At 49.5% G+C, this 23,073-nt stretch overlaps 1 protein-coding gene across 1 annotated transcript; it reads right to left on the bottom strand.

Moving 5' to 3' along the window:
- On the bottom strand, positions 1 to 18,336 carry LOC133344494 (mucin-2-like). Its single transcript, XM_061554466.1, has 13 exons — positions 18,296 to 18,336; positions 17,785 to 17,851; positions 11,314 to 14,632; positions 10,551 to 10,687; positions 9,383 to 9,487; positions 8,708 to 8,800; positions 7,514 to 7,685; positions 6,438 to 6,539; positions 5,620 to 5,724; positions 4,378 to 4,412; positions 3,804 to 3,929; positions 2,412 to 2,460; positions 1 to 2,107 (listed from the first exon to the last, which is right to left on the bottom strand). The coding sequence occupies exons 1-13, from the start codon at positions 18,334 to 18,336 to the stop codon at positions 1,797 to 1,799; spliced, it is 4,662 nt and encodes a 1,553-aa protein (XP_061410450.1). The 3' UTR covers positions 1 to 1,796.
- Positions 18,337 to 23,073: the final 4,737 nt, after the last annotated feature.

Genomic DNA, 23,073 nt, shown 5'->3' with positions numbered 1-23,073 from the left:
TTGCATAAGATACAATTTATTATTAATCAACCTTGTCTACAAAGGAGACATTTCAAATGTTCACCACATTGTCATGAAAACAATCATTTCCCAGCCATGAACTATAAGTACACGTGTATATTATTATGTTGTGGACAGTCGGACGTGATTTGTACAGGCGTGACTTCATTTGCTGCAATACATCCTAATTCAATTTCAGTGAGGTATGTATAACAGACGCCCTCAGTCATTGCGCACACATGTTAACTCGGATCCAGTAAAAGTTACATTGACACCAGCTGCAGCCTCAATACTCTATCGTATAACTCGATGCCAGTAAGATGGAAGTCGTGTTAGGTCTCGGCAGTGGTGAATATATGGTTGGGTGAGGTGGGGGGGGGTGTCTTAGGGGGACAATTCACTCAAATAAACAACAGTGCCCCCCGCTCTGCCACGTGCCAGATGCTGCCAACTATTCAGAGGCAGCTTCTTGTGGTGGCTGGAAAGGCGCTCAAGTTCAATATACAACTGCACACTATTTTATTTTATCAGGTAAGGCCCACTGAGCTGTACAGCTTTTTTTTAAGAAGCGACCTGGTCATCGCAAACGATAGCCCAACGAAGTGGCTTATCGTCACGTGGAAATGTATTAGCAGCCAAATATTCCATAAACGTGACACACTTGCCATTGCTTTTTTCGGCCAGATGCCATAAGCGGTTGCACAGTCGACATATCACGATCTAAGGTGTGCTCTTACAATCTCATCCCACTCATAGAGTTTTACATTGAGGACATGGCTATAAATGCCCCCCCCACTCCCATATTAGTTGGTGCCTACCCTTATTGCGCCCTATTTACCGTGTCCTAGAATCTCCACTCGATGTAAGGTTCAAATTGTTTACTGGCAGCAGTTACACAACAAAAGTTACCTTGGCGCAGTGTCAGTAGAATCTCCATACTGAAGCCATCTTTGTAACAATTCGCAAGAATCATAAACAAACGAAAATAAGAGAACTAATAAGCACTATGCGACCAATCATGTCGCCTCTTTGTCGAGTCGATATGCTTGTTGTTTTTAATTCACACGTTCCCGAAAAACACTGACGCAGATCACTGCCGGACCTCAAAACGCTCGCAGCACCTGGAGGAATGAATTCCATCGTGTACACACCGTGCCATACACCTCGTAATGGTGCAAATTATTTACCCAAGAAAGCCTAACCGAGTCACCCGAATCTTCTTTGGAGTCCTGCATTGTGCTACCTATGGCATTGTGATACCTACAGCATTGTGATACCTACAGCATTGTGATGCCTGTAACATTCCATGACATGCTGGGAGGTGGCCAGGTGGCACAGAGTTCAGGGCAACCGGGCTGCCTACTCTGAGATCCTGGGTTTGAATCCGGATTTCAGCTCGCTAAATTTGATGAGATAACGATCGCAGCCCGGTCACCAGTAACTGCCAAAATCCCAGCAGTGGACTGACAAAGTAGCTTCTCGATATCCCTTTCCAAAGGACCATTCTCTGATACGGGGCGATGGACTGTTTTACGAGCGTTCCAAATGGACCCCCTTCATCTCACGCCATGATACCGATAGAACGGTTCACTCGCTCAAAATCAAATCTGCGCCGCTGCCTTCCTAAACATTCCCTGACATTTAATTCCTTACATTCATTTCTGCAATCAAATAATTCCACGCAGGCGCAGCTTGTCCACCACGCGCTGAGATCCGGAAGGTTTGTAACAAATGCGCATCTGCGTGTTCTCCATGCTTTTCGGGAGGGAGGTGTGTGTGGGGTGTTGGGGGGGGTTTTACATCAACGCGATCGAGTGCACCGGGCTTTCGGGCCCGCACTGCGAGGACATGCAGGCACAGCGCGTCACCGCCTCGTACGCGTGCAGAACCCGCGAGCCATCGGGGCAGAGAAGCGTGGCCGTCAGCGTCACCGTCTCGAGGGCCGAGCAGCAGCTGCACTCCTTCTGGTAGGCGTTGGACGCCGCGCTGTACACGGACTGCGACGAGCACTGCCCGTCACACTGGGTCATGTTCACGGGCGTCTCCGACACGCAGCCGTTCGCTTCCAGGAACTGCGGTGCCGAGCTGACGCTGCAGCCGACCGCTTCTGCAGGGTGCACAAAGGGGTGACGGGGTCGGGGTGAGGTCAGGGTTGGGTCGGGGGTGAAACGGGCTTTTGCAAAGGCAAGCCATTGCGTGGTTTGCGCGTAACCGCTTAAGTGCATGTGTGCGGGGCTTTGTGAAGATGGTGCCTGGCCATGACCGTTTCATGTGTTGCTCGTCAATGATGTTAGCCATGGCTCAGAATCAAAGTCAGGTTTTGCTGGGCTCATGGTACACTGCATCAACCACCGCTCCACACTTGCTAATGTGCGCTTCAGGTTCAAGGACTGACGGCTGCCATCACTTACTGTAGTCGCAGTACTTGCAGCAGCCGTCAGCGGTCGTCTTCACTGCATTCTGCACACGACAAGAGCACGACACGAGACGGGTGAGAGGACGGGTTTCAAGTAACGAGTAACGATTCACATCCAACATCATATTCCGATGTTACCTTCCTCGCCTGGTACGAAGGAGGTCGTGAGTTCGATCCCGACCCTGACAATGCCCGCATATTTGGAGTTCGCGGGTTCTCTCTCTCCCCGTGATCGCGTGGATTTTACTCCGGTTTCTCCAGTTTTACCTTCCGCATTTAGCATCATGCGATTAGATGACTGTATTTGGCTGCTGTTAATGATACATTCCCACGTGTGTTGATTATATAAGTCACTTCGGTGAGCTACCACATGGTGCCAAGTCACCTCTGAAAAAGAACAAATAGCTCAGTGGGATTTTCCTGATTTAAAAAAAGGAAATAGTAACTTGTATCAAGCTGATGTGAATAGCCATACTATAATCGTTCCTGCCACGTGAACAATGTGTTCAGGCATAATATCAGCATGTTTAAACTGGTGACTGGAACAAGATGCTGCCAGTATTCGCTATGTTCTATTTGTATATTTAATGTATGCACATTTGAACAGAGCTTGAGAGGTATTTCGGGTGATTCCCATGGGGTCGCGCCACTTAAATATCTTTCCCCTTGACATGTAGAGTTTTACAAGAACACAACGATCATTTCACATCGTGTACGGTTACATTATCCCCGGGATCACGCATGCAGAGTTTGCTCGGAGATTGTTCAAAGGTGTGTAGAGTATTTTCCTTTAAAGACACAAGGACAAACAGATATACAGCCAGACAAACAGACATCGAGGAAAATATATGAACATGGACAGATGGTCCAATGGATAGATGGAGGGACTGAGATTCAAACATGGAAAGACACAAAGACAAGCTGAAAGACGGATGACTGAACAAACAGACAAATGGACAAAAGGGGAGACCGATTCAGAGACAGAAAGGCAAACAAACGGACAGTTTGACACAAAAAGACATTGACAAAAATCCCCCGTATAGCCTTAACAGACTGTTGGGACAAGTGCTGTTAGTGAGCACCTATGAAGGCCTGCACAGCATACGAGGGGGTGGGTGGCCAGCACCTCGCCCGACCATCTTTGTCTCCCCAGTGGCGATGTTAAGTACACACCGCACCAGGTACTCATTTGAGGTTGAGTCGACCTAGGGGAGGTCCAGGACCGGTTCAGATAACCGTCACTGGTGTTGGCCGTGAGCGGGAATCGAACTCGAGTTCATAGCACAGCACGCTAACCTCTACACTTCCGCTCCCCAATGTTTGACACACACACACAGAGAGAGACAAGCAGATGGACAAAGAGACGTACAGACAGATGAGCACTCACCAGTGGGCAGCCTGGGTCCACTTCGGGGCACTGCGTGGCCGTGCAGAACTCGTAGACACTCACGCCGTCACAGCGACACTCACACACGACGCACACGTCCTGGTTGGGCGACCACTTCTCTCCGACCTGCAAACCACCCGAGGGATCACGGAGCGATGCAAGGACAAAGCACACACACACACAAACACACAAACGCACGCAAGTGTGTGTTATACAGAGTCCAATAATGGTGTTCGTTAAGCGGTGGATATAGTGTACGGCTAGATGTGTTCATTTTGGAAGGAACGAGACACCCTCATAAGAGATGCAATGAATTGTCGCGATTAGGGGTCGTGATTTGTGGAATAATCGAAATGTTGTTTGGTCACATTGTGGTGAATGGTAGCCGTCCAGTGCTGGATAATGAGAAGAATGGGAATGCGTATCGCTGAATGAATGAAGGGCAAGATCGGACAGGATGGAGGGAACCTGAGCCAGGAAATTGCTGTCATGCTGGAGAACTCGAGAGGAAGACAGCGTGGTACAATTGTTGTTACTGTGATTGAGTAAAATAGAATTCAATGTGTGCACCCACCTGATAGGTCAGTCCAGCGCTCACGCAAGCTGGGGCTGTAAGGAGCACGGGGAGCAAATGTTAGCGTGGTTGGGTCAATTAAAAACACAACGTGGGTCTTCTTAAGGCTATCATAATAATAACTCGCAAGAACCCCCATTACCAACCCCTTCCACTGCTCAAGACTCGATTCCATTTCGTCCCATTTTTAAATCCTTTATATTAAGTTCGCTTGCTTGCTTAGGACCGTGCAAATCTTTCGGTCGTTTTTTAACCCACTTCCCGTGATCCAATCGAGCTGACATTTTCCACACAGACTCGTTGTGCGTGACAATTAATGTTCGTGAAAAAATGTTCCCCATAATTGTACACTTTTTAGGACAAAAATATTATATTTAATTACCAATTGCTTAATGGTGCAATGCAATCATCTGACCCATAGGTGGCAGCCATCTCAAGCCAGAGGACGAGAGGACTCTAGCCGCCACGCATATAAAGGATTTATAGTGAAAAACTTTGTTTTTACGGGTTATACTTATTACCGTTGCGTTTGCATTATTTCACAGATTACTCTTTCTCGTTTGTACAATTTTGTTCACCGCATTAGCATAATTGTGCCATGGGCAAATCGTCATTCTATATATTTTATCGAAAAACAGGTTATTGCAAAAGTGATTCGATGCACATATCAGGATCCTGCAGACTTGCTGTTAATCGGCATGCCGCTGCACCCCAAGCTCCATGTATTGTTGTAGGCGGGTTGAGAATTGCAGTGGCTGAACTTATCAAGGCGAGTTCGTGGGCCGTGTGGCATCGCTACCGAGTGTACAAGCGGTGCAATTGCATCGGGACCCGTGGGCTGGATGGGCCCAGGCATCAGGCTATAATACACCACGGTAGCGAGATGTTAACTACCTCGCCTGGTATAGAGAAGGCCCTGGGTTTGATCCCGACCCTGACGCCTGTATATTTGCAGTTTGCATGTTCTCCCCGTGGTCACCTGGAATTTTTCTCTGGGTCGCCCGGTTTTTCCCTCCACATTCAGAAACATGCGTTTAAAGTATTTGGCCGACATAAATGTCCACACGATAAGCCACTCCGTTGAGCTATCATTACGTGCCGACAGGTCACTTCTGACAAAATATTAAATAGTTTAGTTTATAAATAGGGGGGGGGGGGTGATGCATTGCGCCAGGGGCCCCCACGTCAACCACGCTCCGCCACGGCTGCCGGGTGAATGCGGGTGAAGGACGCTGCTCTTACACTCGCACTTGTAGACAGCGCAGCACTCCGTGTCGTTGTTGACGCGCACGCGACGCTGGTTCAGCGCGCACACGGTGGGCAGGGGGCACTTGTTGGGATTGCAACCTGCGTATGCGAGCGCGCAACAACAAAGACACAACAGATAGCCACCGCAAAGCGTCAACGACTTGAAGGGGCAACACAGCAGAAACGAGTGAACTCACGCTGAGCCGAGCTTCGCACGGTACGAGCAGGCATTGCCATCGCTTCATTGCGTGCAAGGCTTATCGGACTGTTTGGGAGGCTTTATTGAGGTACACGGCGAGCTGGTAGCTGCTCCATCCATAGCCATGTCCACTCAATCAAAGTCCATACAGCGAAAGGCGGTGCTCTTTTTGACGCTGTTTCTATCTACTGCTAATCGACCCTGCCAAATGCTTTACCAACCCATCCCACTACTAAGATAGACATGGCCTTGTTGCGCATTCGGCAAGAAAATGTCAAACCGGGTCAAAATCACTCGTTTGTTTGGTCTCTCATTCTTCAGAACACACCAGGGCAGCCTCACAGAAAGCGGAACTGCCCCAAGATAAGTGGTAGCTTTAATTACGCGTCTGTGTGTGCGTCTGTGTGTTCGTGTGTGTCATCTCAGTCAGTCGACCCGTGGCACCTGGGTCTGCCCCGTGACCTCCTGCCAGCGGGCGTTCGACACTTCACGTGGCCTCAAGGTGCACATGGCCTGGCACAAGCGTCGTGGTAACGTCACCGCCACTTAGTGGCGAATGGAAGTTGTTGTTGTTGCGTGTGCGTGTGTGTGATTGTGTCCATTTGTCACTCACGGCAGGCGAATTCCTCGCAGCAGGCGCCAGGGTTGGTCACGACGAGGTCTTCGTAGTCGTTGCACACGGGTTTCACCTCAGAGCAGGAGCTCTTGTTACACACTGCAAGTCAGCAAGTGAGTGCCGTGTTAGACGAATGCAAACATGCCCCGCCATAGCCTAAACAGACTGGAGAGTCACGTGCCGTTTAGCGAACACATATGAAGGCCGGCATGGCACACGACCCGGTGGGTGGCCACAGCACCACTCCCGACCGCCTTTGTTTCTCCAGTGGCGATGTTTACACACCGCATCAGGTACTCATTTGAGACTGAGTCGACCTAGGGGAGGCCCCGGACGATTTCAGATAATGGTCACTGGTGTTAGCCATGAGCGGGAATCAAACTCGTGTCGTCGGGTTTGTAGCGCAGCACGCTAACCGCTGCACTGCCGCTCAGAGACCCATGGAGTTATCTTGTCTCTACCAACTTCACTCTGAACTCAATTCTTGATGAATGAAGTGACCGACTCCTGAATGCTCGATGTATGCATATTCTATGCATATGATCAATTGTTGTGATTTAGCATTGCAAATCAATTCAATAACTACATTGTGATGAATGGAGCGATCCCAGTATGGTTCACATTAACTCATTACATACCACATATATGAATCGCTTAACCGCTGGTCAGTGCGGGTTATTGAAAGAGAGACCCAAAACTGGTTTAGATTTCACTCGACACTGATAAGAGCCATGGCCGGGAATAAAATCAAAGTGATAGATCCATAGCGCAATGTGCAAACCCATGCACCACCACTCAGTGGAGAGATTAATTCAGGGCCAATTATATATTTGCCTGCTGCATCCTCTGAAGTGTGGGCCATTGCTCTCAATGTGAGATCTAGTATCCATTATTTAAGTACTATACTTTTTTTTTAACAAGGAGATGAAAATAAAAGCCCATTGAGACCTCTTTTGCGACGATGACCCGAGTTGCATCAAGTCGATTGTAATGAAACAAAATGTAACGAACAAAAAACCCCTTTATTTTGCATTTCCATGAAATAAAGTTCGAAACAAAAGATGAGGCCGTACCGCACTCGTAGACGGGGCAGCATGCCCCCACGTTGACCTGCACGAGCATCTCGTTGGTCCCACAGCAGGGCCTGCTGGTGTCGGCGCAGACAACGATCGAGCAAGAGAGGCCGGCCTCCGTGCAGGTGCACTGCTGGCACGCGTCATACGGGAGCGCGAACACCTCGCCCAGCTGCGCGACACGGCATTCAAACGGGAGACGGCACAGCGGGGTCACGAGCAACTCGGGTTGTTTACGTCATTTATTGTGAAAATTCGGTCACAGTTCCTATGATTACTGTTTCATTGCTTTTATTGCATTATTTTGGTGATTTTTTTTGGTTTGGCCATGTTTGTTTGTTGTAGTACAGAGTTAGACTGATGGCCTTAATCTAAGTTGTCTTGTGGTTGTTGTTGTTGTTGTTGTTTGACTTGCATCTCACTGGGATTTTTGCACACAGCGTTGGTGTACGGTGCTTTTTCTGCAATATTTTGCTGTCTTTTCTTGGATTTTCTGTTTGCACATAGTTACTTTAAGATGTTTTTTTGTTCATGTTTTTGTTTTCTGTTTGTTGCGGTTGCACCCGATTCAAGAGCCGAATGGCTCACAGGGCTATACCTAATCAATGAACTTGAACTTGAACCGGGGGGGGGGGGGGCAGGAGTAGCCATTCGTTAATTCGTTGGTCCGCTTGAACGCGCGTACATGTACAGCCCCTTTGAGTCTATTCACCTTTGGATCAGGGCCTACCCACGGCCGGGCGGGTCGTTGCGGTTCGTCGACCATATTTCGCCACGCTGGCCGATGGGTGCTGGTGAAGGCGGTTGGCATAGACGCCGGAGCGTAGTACAGTAAAACAATTTATTTTTGCTGCACTGCCCACTGGTGATATCGTTGACCCGGCATTGTAATTGGATGTTTAACAAAAAAAAGATTTAACCATTATGACTATTAAATTGAAATAATTGTATCACAAAATTATAATTTTAAAATAATTAGATGGCGCTTTAACTATGACACCTGGCTTGCTGGTTAGATTCTAGCAATTTATGGCATCGCAATGAATTTCACTCGTTGCGTGATGCTCTCTGCTCACTGTGATTGGCCTCCTCTATCCATATCGAGCACTCAGACAAGAGAGGGGCATGGTCTCTACCAATGTGATGAATGCGTCATGGTGAACAAACGAAAAAAACACGTGTCGAGCAGCTTACCCTGTATTCATTTCCACGCTGGTCCCTGCATGCGTACGGCATAGGCACGCACACTGGGCAGCATTCGCCCTCTGGAACCACCGGGTGCTCACCCTAATGTGAACAGAAGACGCGGACAGACAACCAGACAGTCAGTTGGAGAGACAGGCAGGTAGACAGACAGACAGACAAGCAAGAAGAAAGACAGATATTCAGACAGTCGATTGGAGAGACAGGCAGGTAGACAGACAGACAGATAAGCAAGAAGAAAGACAGATATTCAGACAGGCAGACAGACAATGCAGACAGGCAGGCAGAGCAATGTATGTACATTTAGAGTATTTAGCTGCTATGAATTTCCACTTGATAAGCCACTTCATTGGGCAATCATTTGTGACTAGGTCGCATCTGAAAAAGAGCTATGCAGCTCAGTGGACTCTGACCTGCGAAAATAAAAAATAAGTTTATAGTTAAAAAATAGTTCATGTATGTTGAACTTCTTTTGCACCGTATGTAACCAACTGTGCTAATAGGAGGTGCGGGGAAGAACACCAAATTAACACACACAAAACAGGTAGGCAGACAGGTAGGTAGGCAGCCAGGCAGACAGAGAGACAGACAATGCCATCACTAAATTGCTGTCGTAGTTTCTGACAGCAGAAGCGAGTTGAGCCGTGCGAGCTGCCGCGCACGAACCTCGGCACAGGAGCAGATGCTGCACTGCTCATCCACGCACTGCGTCTGTCCAGCCACGCACATGCACGTGGTGCAGCCAGAATTCTCCTTCCAGATGTAACCGCTCTGCATTCGGGAAACACGAAACGGAATAGAACAACGATGTCATTGCGTTTGAGTAGTGCCTGATTGGGCGAAGGCCTCGTGAAATGGGATTGAACGACATTTCACACCCGTCCTATTTCTTTTTTTACCTCTCCAGTGCGAATGTCAACACAGCGAACAAGATACTCGTTGAAGGCAAAGCCAGCCTACAGAAGGTCCAGGACAGGCTGACATTCCACTTGTCACTGATGTCAAGTTTCGATAGGGTCAATAGCGAGTGACGTAATGTCTACTAGAGGCTTAGCTCAATAATCCATCAGTACTTATATTCTTACTGAAGCCCTAATTTGCTGGCCATGTATTTTTTGTACTACTTTTTAGATTACACTGTAATATTACAGTAGATTTAAAGGGAATGTAGTCAGGCTTCAACTTAATACGATCTGTGGATTGAATCATTGCCTTGATCAATCAAGTCACAGCTGTTGAAGGTGAAACAGCATCATCACAGTCCCTCTCAATATATTTGATCAAACGTCCCAATGCAGGACCCTCCTTAAATAAGAGTATTGAGACTTATTGAGGCTTTCTTGTGTAAATGTCATTATACTCATTATTCCTCTTTCTGAATTTACTAAATAAGGAATTAATGCATGCTTATATTTACAAAGCATAAGATCACATTGTTAACTCCACTATGAACCAAATTAAAACCTCTACTAAACTGCGAAAACACATTGCCATGGTTACCCAACAAATGTTCACGGAGGACTCAATACATTTCTCAAGAATTCGGACGTAAATTTACCAAACATTCGCCCGTGCATGGACGTTATGGATTCCACCACCTCTGCGGTGCGAAACACCCCAGCACATACGGAAATAATAATATCTCGTAATATCAGAAGAAGGAGAAAAAAAGTCCTACACGCTCGCATTGTGCATTAATACATCGCTGACCAAAAGCGGGACATCTACAGTCCCGGAAAAGGTTTACAGATACCGTTACGTCAAGAAGAGGAATAAAGCAACAACAAAAACCAGAACAAGGTGAGACAGGCCGAGTGAAGGCGCCGTTGGTCACCTTGCGAGCGATGCCTCTGACGAAGCAGGGGCAGTCTGCCGGGTCCACGCACTTGAGGCCATCGCACACGGTGCCAGCGGGGCACGGCGCGGGACAGTGGGACGTGTCGCAGAGTCCCGGGCACGCTCCGGGCAGCACTGCGCCGCCATGCACGGGGAAACATAGCGTTGGGGGGTGGTAGTCTAAGAAACATCTCAGCTCGATTCAAATGTAGGGCCATTTTTTCAATCGACTTTTACATAAAGGCCTCAATCAGCACACTGTTGCAGTTCGGGCGTCTGCATTAACCACAATACTTGTGGTCAAAATGCAAACATAGAACATACTCTGATAATATATGCATTGTCTTTGAAGCTGATTGGTCCACACCAGAGACAGCTTTCTTTTGAGCCTCGTCTCAAACGGTGTTAGACCAGAGGACGCCAAAAGGCGTTTTGTTGCCAGATAAAAGTGGAAAAACCTATGCTCATGTTTTGTTACTGGCAAAGGAGGTCCCATGGTGAAGCTGTAAATACTTTGATTCGCATGTTGTCCTGATTATTACTGGATCGAGGGTTTACGTCAACAAATCACAATGCATAATAACTGATCCTAACACAATTGCTCATGACGCATGCACCGTGAGCATAAGTGTTACACCAAACTGTTGAATCGACAATGTGTGAGCTGCTTAAGTAGTTAGCCAAAAAAGTATGCATTTCCAACGAATACAAGTCGTATAGCTTCGGTAAGGAGGATGGTCAATTTGTGGGTGAAAACTCACCCACTGCCTCGGGATTCAGCTTGGAGACGATGGCCGCCACGAGCTTGGGAGACTTCTGTTCGGCGGGGCTGCACGTGGTCGTGCAGGGAGCATCCGTCAATTGATTCACCACCGCCTTCACGGAGGAGACATCGACGGGGCTACAGGGAGCAGAACTGCTCGACGATGAGCACACAACGGGCGTTGTTTGCGCCGGCGAAGACGAGGGACTGCTCTCGCTGACGGAGCCGGACGTCGGACCCGTCGTAGCCACGGGGCCTGACCCTGCTGAGCAGGGAGCCGCGGTGTCTGTTGAAATTTTGGTGACCGGCGGTGGCGTTAAGGTCGTCTTGGTGAAAGGCGTCGTGGTGCTGCAGGCAGAGCTGGCTTGTCCGGATGTGGTCGGACCGCATGGCGCGGAGGACCCACTCGAAGAAGGTGTCGTCTCGCTCACAACAGCAGCGCTCGACGGAGTTGTGCAGGCTGCGTCCGCCGTGTCTTTGTTCGCCGGCGGGAGCGTTGTCTTGGTCAGCGGAGACGTTGTCTCCAGAGGGCTGCAAGCTACGGTCGTGATTGAAACTTCCTTCGTGGTCGGCAGCGGTGTCGGTGAAGATGTCGTTGCGCTGCAAGCGCTGGACGAATCGCCTGGCAGGACTGCTCCTGGGGCAAAGGCAACTTTGGTGGGTGCCGTCGATTCGGCGACGCTGCAAGTTGGCGTGACCGAGCCAGGTGGCAGGGTTGAACCACTGGGACTTGTCGACCCACATGGAGGTGCTGTTTCGACAGATGAGCTGACCTTTGTACTTGGCGGTGGTGTGAGAGGTGTAGTGACAGATGCCGTCACACCTGTATCTGGTGAGGTCGCTGGAAGACTGCATGTTACAATGCCAGTAATTGGGTTCACTTTTGTCGTTGGTGGTGGAGTAACCGGTGATGTCGTACTGCATGGAATGTTGGAACCACATGGGGTTGTTACAACGGGAGGGATTTCCTTAGTGACCGGAGGTGGTGTCAGAGTGGTCTTGGTGATAGGTGTTGTGGTACTGCACAGAGATGAATATGCCCCAGCTGAAGTTGGACCATATGGACCCGTTGAACCACTTTGAGGGAGAATCTCGCTTCCACATGGCACTGTGGTAGAGATGACGTTTGTGCCTTGTGGTATTATATTTGATCCTGAGCCCGGTGATGACTCTGTAACACTGCAAGTTACAACGCCGTCAACTGGAGCAATGTTTATGGTTGGTGGTGGCAAGGGTGGTGATGTAGAACTGCATGGGATTGCAGAGCTAAACGATGGCGTTTCTCCTGAAATGACAGTGCCTTTGGTAGTTGGCGGTGGGGTAGATGTTGAAACGCCACAAGGTGTCGAGTTCGGCCCAACCACTGTGGAACTGCATGGACTTACACTTGTTTCAGCTGGAGGGACGACAGCTTTGATTGCGGATGGCACCACTGTTGTCTTGCTAACGGCTGTTGTCGATTCACAGGGGACACCAGAGCCAGGAGTTGTAGAGCCACATGGAGGGATTGTTACAATGACGCCCGTTGCGATGTCAACTTTCGTTGTCGGTGGTTCCGTTTTCGTGATGGGCACCGTGGTGCTGCTCACCGTTGTGACGGACACAGATGTTGTCGGACTGCAAGGGCCCGAAGAGCCACCTGGCGCAGGTGTGGACACAACATCAATGATTGACGGTGATGTCAGGATGTCTTGTCCCGGTGTTGTGGGGCCACACGCAGAGGTTACTTCACCCCCACTTATCGGCGCTGTGCTGGATGCAATGTTAGCGCTCGGTGCTGTCGTGAGCGTCGTCTGGGTAAACGGCGTTTCAGGCTTGCAAGTCGTGATGTCTATCCCCGATGTAGCAATAGGACTGAATGAACTCACAGACCCACACGGAGCGGTGGTTGGCTCAGGGCCAGGGACAACTTTGGTGGTCGGTATTGTTGACAGAGTTGTTTTGGTGATCGGGGTTGATGAGCTGGAACTACTATCTGGTCCCGGAGTCGTGGAAACACATGCATACGTTGTTGATTGAATTGAACCTGTTGATTCTGGAATGATGTTTTTGGTGGTCGGTTGTGGTGTCAGAGTTGTCTTAGATGATGGGACTGTAGTGCTGCACAAAGAGACATCTGATCCAGACGTTGGCGATAGGCTGCATGGGCCTGTAGACCCACTTGCAGGAGCTGTTGTTATTGGCACACTCGTTACCTCTGTAATGGGCACTTGCTTTGTGCTTGGTGGAGGAGTTAGAGTTGTCTTGGTGGAAGGTGGTGGCGTTGAGCAAGGTGTTAATCCTGATCCAGGTGAAGTTCCGGGGCTGCAGGTAACACTATCGGTAACTGGGATTACTTTCGTTGTCGGTGCAGGGGTCTGTTCAGAAACTGGAGAACTGCATGGACTGCTCGAACCACATGGTGGAACTGTTGTCTCTATGGGAATGATTTTGGTTGTAGGTGAAGGTGTTGGAGCTATGGAACTGCTGCAGGGAGCTCCTGGTTGACCTGTAGAAGAGCCACCACATGGAGGAGGTGTTTCTGGAGGTGGAGGGTTCTTACTGCTTGGTGGTGGTGTCACGGTTGTAACAACAGAAGGAGTTGTGTCTGGGACAACGTTTGTTGTGAGACTGCATGGGACAGTAGATCCAGATGATGGAGGTGTTGTTTGAGGTGCACACGTTTCTGTGATAGGAACGTTTTTCGTTGTTGGTGGTGGCGTCAGCGTTGTCTTGGTGAAAGGTGTTGTGACTGACCCAGGTGTTGTCTCTGGAATGCTACACGTCACAATTTCACTCACTGTAATTTGTTTTGTGGTGGGTGATGGTGTAGGTCCAGATGCAGAACTGCAAGGAACGGTTGATCCAGATGGAGCTGGTACTTCTGAGATGACAGCAACAGACTTAGTGGAAGATGGAGGTGTTAATGTGGTCTTCGTGAAGGGTGTGTTGTCACCACATGGAGTTGTTTCTTGTGCAGGTGTGGATGACGAACCTGCAGTGGTTTGACATGAAGGAGCAGTTGTTTGTGGTATCCCCGTTGCTTCTGTAACAACAATTGCTTTTGTGGTTGGTGGTGGTGTGAGGGTTCCGCAGGGAATTGCATTAGACTGTGGTGTTGGTTGACTGCTTGGGACAGTAGATCCGCAGGAAGGAGCTGTCGTTTCTGACGCTTTGGTGACAGGGGGTGGTGTCAGTGTAGTCTTTGTGAAAGGCGTTTCAGTATTGCATTGGGGGGAATCGGATGCAGGCGGTGGTGCTGTGCTATACTGGTCCAGAAGATCCACACGGGAGAGGGGTGGTCTGTGGTAAACCTGTGATTTCCGTGATAGGGATTTCTTTAGTGGTTGGTGCTATGGTTGATGCTGAGCAAGGTGTGTCTATTCCTGGAGTCGATTCCGAAATACTGCAAGTTGGCAGACTGGAGCTAATTGCTTTTGTGGTTGGTGCAGGAGTCTGTTCAGAAGCTGTAGGACTGCATGGGCTGCTTGAACTAGATGATGGAACCGTTGTCTCTACGGGAGTGATTTTGGTTGTAGGTGGAGGTGTAGAAGCTGCTGTACTACATGGAGTTCCTGGCTGTGATGATGTAGAGCCACATGGTGCAGGTGTTACCTCGGATATGGTTGTTTCTGGAGGAATTACTTTCGTGGTTGGTGGTGGTGTCACGGTTGTAACAACGCCAGGAGTTGTGTCTGGGACAACGTTTGTTGTTGGACTGCATGGGACAGTAGATCCGGATGATGGTGGTGTTGTTTGAGGCGCACACGTTTCTGTAACAGGAACGTTTTTCGTCGTTGGTGGTGGCGTCAGAGTTGTCTTGGTGAATGGAGTTGTGACTGGCCCGGGTGTTGTTTCTGGAATGCTACACGTGACAATAACAGTTGTTTGGACTTGTTTTGTTGTGGGAACAGGGGTGATCTCAGAGGAGGGACTGCAGGGAACAGTCGAAGTTGGTATTTCTGTGACTGGGACGGATTTAGTAGTTGGTGGTGGTGTCAACGTGGTCTTTGTAAAAGGTGTAGTTGAGTCAGGGCCCCCAGTTGTCGTTAAACTGCAAGGAACTGTTGAACCACAAGGTGGAGGTGTTGATGGTGGTATACTTGTTATTTCTGTTAAAGTGACTGCCTTTGTAGTCGGGGGAGGTGTAAGGGTGCTACAAGGTCCGGTGCTCGATCCGGGCGTCGTTGAAGGACTGCATGTCACTGTTGAGCCAGGCGGAGCAGTCGTGGTTGGTGGCGGTGCTGAAGTCGTGTCAACTTTGGTCGAAGGTGGAGGTGTAAGTTTGGTCGTTGTGAAAGGAGTTTCTGGATTGCACTGGGTTGTGCCAGTCACGGGTGCAGATGTTGGACTACAAGGTACTGAAGACCCACTTGGTGGAGCCGTTGTGGGTGGTGAGCTTGTTATACCTGTGGTAATTATGACCTTCGTTGGTGGTGGTGGAGTCAGAGTTGGTTTCGTTGGAGGTGGTGGTGTTGTGCATGGAGCTGTTGTATCTGATACTGGAGGTGTCACCGGACTGCTGCAAATTGGAATACCAGTGGTTGAGACCAGCTTGGTCGTTGGTGTAACTGCAGATGTGGAACTGCATGAAGGAGAAGAACTGCATGGAGGTGGTTCAACGGTGGTTGGGATTACTTTAGTGGTTGGTGATGTGGCAGGTGTTGTGCCAGAACAAGGTGTCGTGTCAGGTCCGGATTGTGTTGTTGGGCTGCATGGAGTTGTAGGGCCACTTCCAGGTGTTGTTGATACAGGCGAACAAGTTGTCACAACAGGAGGGATTTCTTTAGTGACTGGAGGTGGAGTCAGTGTTGTCTTTGTGAATGGTGTTGTGGGGCTGGATGGTGGAGGTGTTGAACCACATGGACCTGTAGATCCACATGATGGAATTGTTGTTTCGCACACGGGCGGTAGGGCTGTTTCAGTGATGACCTTTGTGGTTGGTACTGGCGTCGGTGCCGTTGAGATTGATTGTGTCGAACAGGCGGGCGTCAAGTCCTTTATGAGTGGTGTAACCTCTGGATTGCTGCACGTGACTACGCTTGGACTAGAAGGTATTTTTGTAGTTGGTGGTGGAGCCTGCGAACTGCACGGAATCGTAGAGCCAGATGGTGGAACGGTTTCACTTACGAGACTAATTTTAGTGGCTGGCTCCGTCGTCAGCGTTGTCTTCGTGACCGCTGTTGTGGAACTGCATGAACCGTCTGGTCCGGGTGTGGTCAAGCCACATGAGGGGGTTGTTATCGGTGCAAGAGACAGCTCCGTGACAACGGATACTTTTGTACTTGGCGAAGTCGTCTTTGTGAAAGGTGTTGTTTCTGCTCCTGGTGAAGTTCCCGGGACATTGCAGGAAACCGCACTGGTGCCCTCAGTCACCTTTGTGGTTGGGGCGGGGGTCTGTTCAGAAGCTGTGGGACTGCATGGGCTGCTGGTACCACAAGGAGGAACCGTTGTATCAATGGGAGTGATTTTGGTTGTTGGGAAAGGTGTTGGGGCTTGTGAAGTACTACAAGAAACACCTGGTTGAGTTGGGGTAGGACTGCACGGAATGGGTGTTACACTTGTTTCAGGCACATTCTTAGTGCTAGGTGGTGGTGTTAAAGTTGTCTTGGTAGCAGGTGTTGTAACAACGCAAGGAGTTGTATCTGGGACAACGTTTGTTGTGGGGCTGCATGGGACAGTAGATCCAGATGATGGTGGTGTTGTTTGAGGTGCACACGTTTCTGTGATAGGAACGTTTTTCGTTGTTGGCGGTGGTGTCAGCGTTGTCTTGGTGAATGGTGTTGTGACTGAACCAGGTGTTGTCTCTGGAATGCTACACGTCACAATTTCAGTCACTGTAATTTGTTTTGTGGTGGGTGATGGCGTAGGTTCAGATACAGGACTGCAAGGAACAGTTGATCCAGATGGTGCTGGTGTTTCTGATATTATGGACTTAGTGGTAGGTGGTGGCGTTAGTGTGGTCTTGGTAAATGATGTGTCACCACCGCAAGGCGTTGTGTCTTGTCCAGGTGTTGATACGGAACTGCAAGGTCCTGTGGATCCACCTGGAGGAGGCGTTGTCTCTTGTATGCTTGTTACAGATTTGGTTGTTGGTGGTGGTGTTGTACCAGGTCCAGATGTTGTTGGACTACAGGGTATCGTAGATCCAGGTGAAGGAACTGGTGATCCTGGTGCACATGTTGTTTCAGTTGGAGGGATGACTTTTGTAGATGGAGGTGGGGTGACTTTGGTCGTTGTGAAAGGGGTTTCCGTATTGCATGGAGTTGAGCCTGGCACAGGCGTTGGTGTTGGACTGCAAGGCCCTGAAGGCCCACATGGTGGAGGTGTTGTTGGTAAGGAGCTTGTAACACCAGTGGTAGCTTTACTGTCTGGTGTTGGAGTCAGAGTTGACTTCGTGGGAGGTGGTGAGGTGAATCCAGTTGTTGTGTCTGATACAGGAGGTGGTACGGGTGTGCTGCAGATTGGTGCAGCCGTAGTAGAATCTAACTTTGTCGTTGGGGTAACGGAGGATGTTGGACTGCACGAAATGGTCGAACCAGATGGAGTTGGTACAACTGTGGTCGGAATCTCGTTTGTGACAGGCGGCGGCGTGAGGGTGCTCTTCGTTATAGGCGTTGTACACGCCGTTGTTGTATCCGACACTAGAGGTGTTGCAGGAGTGCTGCAAATTGGAACGCCAGTAGTTGAGACTAATTTGGTGGTTGGCTCGGCTGGAGATGCAGTACTGCATGAAATGGTAGAACCGCATGGAGGTATGATTGTCGTGGTAAATATGACCGAAGTAATTGGTGTCGTGACAGGTCCTGCGGTTCCGCAAGGTGTTGTATCGGGTCCAGATGGTGTTGTTGGACTGCACGGAGGTGTGGCGCCACTCCCAGGCGTTGTAGATGCAGGTGGAGAGGTTGTTACAACAGGAGGAATTTCTTTAGTGACTGGAGGTGGTGTCAGTGTTGACTTGGACACAGGCGTTGAGGTGCTGATCGTAGTTATGCTTGTACCAGGTGGAGGTGTTGAACCGCATGGACCTGTAGATCCACATGGTGGGGGTGTCGTTTCACTCCCACTTGGCGGTGCCGTTTCAGTGATGATCTTTGTGGTTGGAATTGGGGTTGCATTTGTTGATATTGAAGGAGTAGAACAGGCAGGTGTCAAGCCTTTGATTAGTGGCGTAACATCTGGATTGCTGCAAGGCACAACTGTTGAAGGTGGAGATATCTTTGTAGTAGGAGGTGGAGTAAGTGGACTGCATGGGCTTGTAGAGCCAGATGGTGCTGGTGATTCACTGACCGTGCTAATTTTAGACACTGGAGAAGTTGGTAGGGTTGTCCTGGTAACGGCCGTTGTAGAACTGCATGGAACCTCTGGTGCAGGTGTAACGGAGCCGCATGGCGTAACACCAGGTGCACATGTTTCTGCGCTTGTGACGACCTTTGTGCTTGGTGGAGGAGTAAGAGTTGTCACGGTGGAAGGTGGTGGCGTTGAGCAAGGTATTGGTCCTGATCCAGGTGAAGTCCCTGGGCTGCAGGTCACAACATCGGGAACTGGGGTTACTTTCGTTGTTGGTGCAGGGGTCTGTTCAGAAACTGGAGGACTGCATGGACTGCTCGAAGCACATGGTGGAACTGTTGTCTCTATGGGAACGATTTTGGTTGTAGGTGGAGGTATTGGAGCTGTAGAACTGCTGCAGGGAGCTCCTGGTTGACAAGTAGTAGAACCACCACATGGAGGAGGTGTTTCTGGAGGTGGAGGGTTCTTACTGCTTGGTGGTGGTGTCACAGTTGTAACAACAGAAGGAGTTGTGTTTGGGACAACGTTTGTTGTTGGACTGCATGGGACAGTAGATCCGGATGATGGTGGTGTTGGTTGAGGTGCACACGTTTCTGTGATAGGAACATTTTTAGTTGTTGGTGGTGGCGTCAGAGTTGTCTTGGTGAAAGGTGTTGTGACAGACCCAGGTGTTGTCTCTGGAATGCTACACGTTACAATTTCGGTGACTGGAATTTGTTTTGTGGTGGGTGATGGCGTAGATCCAGATGCAGAACTGCAAGGAACAGTTGATCCAGATGGTGCTGGTGTTTCTGATATTATGGACTTGGTGGTAGGTGGTGGCGTTAGTGTAGTCTTAGTCAGTGACGTGTCACTGCTGCAAGGAGTTGTGTCAGATCCACATGTCGGTCCTGTATTACACGAAACCAATGGTGACACTGTTGTCTGTGGTGAATCTGTAATTTTGCTGATAACTCCCTTCGTGGTTGGTGGTGCAGTCAAAGTTGTGCCAGGCACTGATCCTGTTGATGGACTGCATGGAACTGTAGATCCAGAAGGTGGAACTGTTTCTGATGGACTTGTCACTGATTTGGTGGTCGGTGAAGGTGACAGAGTCGCGTCAGAACCTGGTGGAGTTACTTGACTACATGGACTGGTGGCTCCACTGGGAGGAAGTGTTGTTTGTATTCCAATCGGTGGTTGGCCAGTCAAAATTGATTTAGTAGTTGGTGGTGGAGCAAGAGTTGTCTGAGCAACAGGAACATTGGTGCCACAAACACTTGAGTCTGGTCCACATATTACTTGCTGACTGGATGAACTTATAGACTGACTAGAAACAATGGAAGAGCTTGATTCACTTACAACATTATTTGAGTTAATGATATTACAACTTGGTGACGGTTTAGGTGTGGATTTTGTTGAAGGAGTTGTGTCAGATACAGGAGCAGATGTTGGACTGCAAGGTCCTGAGGTTCCAGATGGTGGAGGTGTTGGTGGTGGTGCGCTTGTTATACCGGTGGTAGTTATGACTTTTGTTGTTGGTGGTGGAGTCAGATTTGACGTTGGGGAAGGTGGTGGTGTTGAGGATGCAGTTGTTGCATCTGATACTGGTGGTGTCACTGGACTGCTGCAAATTGGAATACCAGTGGATGAGACCAACTTGGTTGTTGGTGTTACTGAAGATGTGGAACTGCATGAAGGAGAAGAATCGCATGGAGGTGATTCAACGGTGGTAGAGATTACTTTAGTAGTTGGTGTCGTGGCAGGTGTTGTGCTAGAACAAGGTGTGGAGTCTGATCCGGGTTGTGTTGTTGGGCTGCATGGGGCTGTGGGGCCACTTCCAGGTGTTGTTAATCCAGGAGCACAAGTTGTCACAACAGGAGGGATTTCTTTAGTGACTGGAGGTGGAGTCAGTGTTGTCTTTGTGAATGGTGTTGTGGGGCTGGATGGTGGAGGTGTTGGACCACATGGACCTGTAGATCCACATGGGGCAACTGTGGATTCAGACACACTTGGCGGTGTTGTTTCAGTGATGAGCTTTGTGGTTGGAACTGGATTTGCAGTTGTTGAGATTGAAGGTGTGGAACAGGCAGGTGTCAAGTCTTTGATTAGTGGAGTAACATCTGGATTACTGCAGGGAACAACGGTTGACGGTGGAGATATCTTTGTAGTAGGAGGTGGAGTAAGTGGACTGCATGGGCTTGTAGAGCCACATGGTGCTGGTGATTCACTGACCGTGCTAATTTTAGACACTGGAGCAGTTGTCAGGGTCGTCTTGGTAACGGGCGTTGTGGAACTGCAGGGAACCTCTGGTGCAGGTGTAACGGAGCCGCATGGTGTAACACCAGGTGCACATGTTTCTGCGCTTGTGACGACCTTTGTGCTTGGTGGAGGAGTAAGAGTTGTCACGGTGGAAGGTGGTGGCGTTGAGCAAGGTATTGGTCCAGGTGAAGTCCCCGGGCTACAGGTCACAACATCGGGAACTGGGGTTACTTTCGTTGTTGGTGCAGGCGTCTGTTCAGAAACTGGAGGACTGCATGGACTGCTCGAAGCACATGGTGGAACTGTTGTCTCTATGGGAATGATTTTGGTTGTAGGTGGAGGTGTTGGAGCTGTAGAACTGCTGCAGGGAGCTCCTGGTTGACAAGTAGTAGAACCACCACATGGAGGAGGTGTTTCCGGAGGTGGAGGGTTCTTACTGCTTGGTGGTGGTGTCACAGTTGTAACAACGCAAGGAGTTGTGTCTGGGAAAAAGTTTGTTGTTGGACTACATGGAACTGTAGATGCAGATGATGGTGGTGTTGATTGAGGTGCACACGTTTCCGTGATAGGAACGTTTTTCGTTGTTGGTGGTGGTGTCAGAGTTGTCTTGGTGAATGGTGTTGTGACTGACCCAGGTGTTGTCTCTGGAATGCTACACGTCACAATTTCGGTCACTGGAGTTTGTTTTGTGGTGGGTGATGGCGTAGGTCCAGATACAGGACTGCAAGGAACAGTTGATCCAGATGGTGCTGGTGTTTCTGATATTATGGACTTAGTGGTAGGTGGTGGCGTTAGTGTGGTCTTGGTGAATGATGTGTCACCACCGCATGGGGTTGTTTCTTGTGCAGCTGTTGATATGGAGCTGCAAGGGCCTGTAGATCCACATGGAGGAGGCGTTGTCTCTTGTATGCTTGTTACAGCTTTGGTTGTTGGTGGTGGCGTTGTACCAGGTCCAGATGTTGTTGGACTACAGGGTATCGTAGATCCAGGTGAAGGAACTGGTGATCCAGGTGCACATGTTATTTCAGTAGGAGGGATGACTTTTGTGGATGGAGGTGGGGTGACTTTGGTCGTTGTGAAAGGGGATTCCATATTGCATGGAGTTGAGCCTGGCACAGGCGTTGGTGTTGGACTGCAAGGTCCTGAAGGCCCACATGGTGGAGGTGTTGTTGGTAAGGAGCTTGTAACACCAGTGGTAGCTTTACTGTCTGGTGGTGGCGTCAGAGTTGACTTCGCTGGAGGTGGTGGTGCTGTGCTTACAGTTGTATCTGATACAGGAGGCGAAGCTGGAGTGCTGCAAATTGGAATACCAGTGGTTGAGACCAACTTGGTTGTTGGTGTAACTGAAGATGTGGAACTGCATGAAGGAAAAGAATCGCATGGAGGAGGTTCAACGGTGGTTGGGATGACTTTAGTGGTTGGTGATGTGGCAGGTGTTGTGCCAGAAGAAGGTGTTGAGCCTGATCCGGGTTGGGTTGTTGGGCTGCATGGAGCTGTGGTGCCACTTCCAGGTGTTGTTGATCCAGGTGCACATGTTGTCACAACAGGAGGGATTTCTTTAGTTATTGGAGGTGGAGTCAGTGTTGTCTTTGTGAATGGTGTTGTGGGGCTGGATGGTGGTGGTGTTGGACCACAGGGACCTGTAGATCCACATGGAGGAACTGGGGATTCAGACACACTTGGTGGTGGTGGTGTTTCGGTGATGATCTTTGTAGTTGGAACTGGGCATCCAGTTGTTGAGATTGAAGGTGTGGAAAATGCAGGTGTAAAGTCTTTGATTAGTGGAGTAACATCTGGATTATTGCAAGGCACAACTGTTGAAAGTGGAGATATCTTTGTAGTAGGTGGTGCAGTAAGTGGACTGCATGGGCTTGTAGAGTCACATGGAGCTGATGAATCAATGGCCGTGCTTATTTTAGACACTGGAGCAGTTGTCAGGGTCGTCTTGGTAACGGGCGTTGTGGAACTGCAGGGAGCCTCTGGTGCAGATGTAACAGAGCCACATGGCGTTACTCCAGGTGCGCATGGTTCTGGAGGTGATACGACCTTTGTGCTTGGTGGAGGAGTTACAGAAGTTGAAGGTAGTGGCGTTGAGCAAGGTATTGGTCCTGATCCAGGTGATGTCCCTGGGCTGCAGGTCACAACATCAGGAACTGGGATTACTTTCGTTGTTGGTGCAGGGGTCTGTTCAGAGACTGGAGGACTGCATGGACTGCTCGAACCACATGGTGGAACTGTTGTCTCTATG

Source organism: Lethenteron reissneri, chromosome 20, assembly GCF_015708825.2.
Source record: "Lethenteron reissneri isolate LAM-NWPU_2019-01 chromosome 20, ASM1570882v1, whole genome shotgun sequence".
In the NCBI taxonomy this organism is placed as follows: domain Eukaryota; kingdom Metazoa; phylum Chordata; class Hyperoartia; order Petromyzontiformes; family Petromyzontidae; genus Lethenteron; species Lethenteron reissneri.
This window is presented reverse-complemented; position numbering and strand designations above follow the sequence as displayed.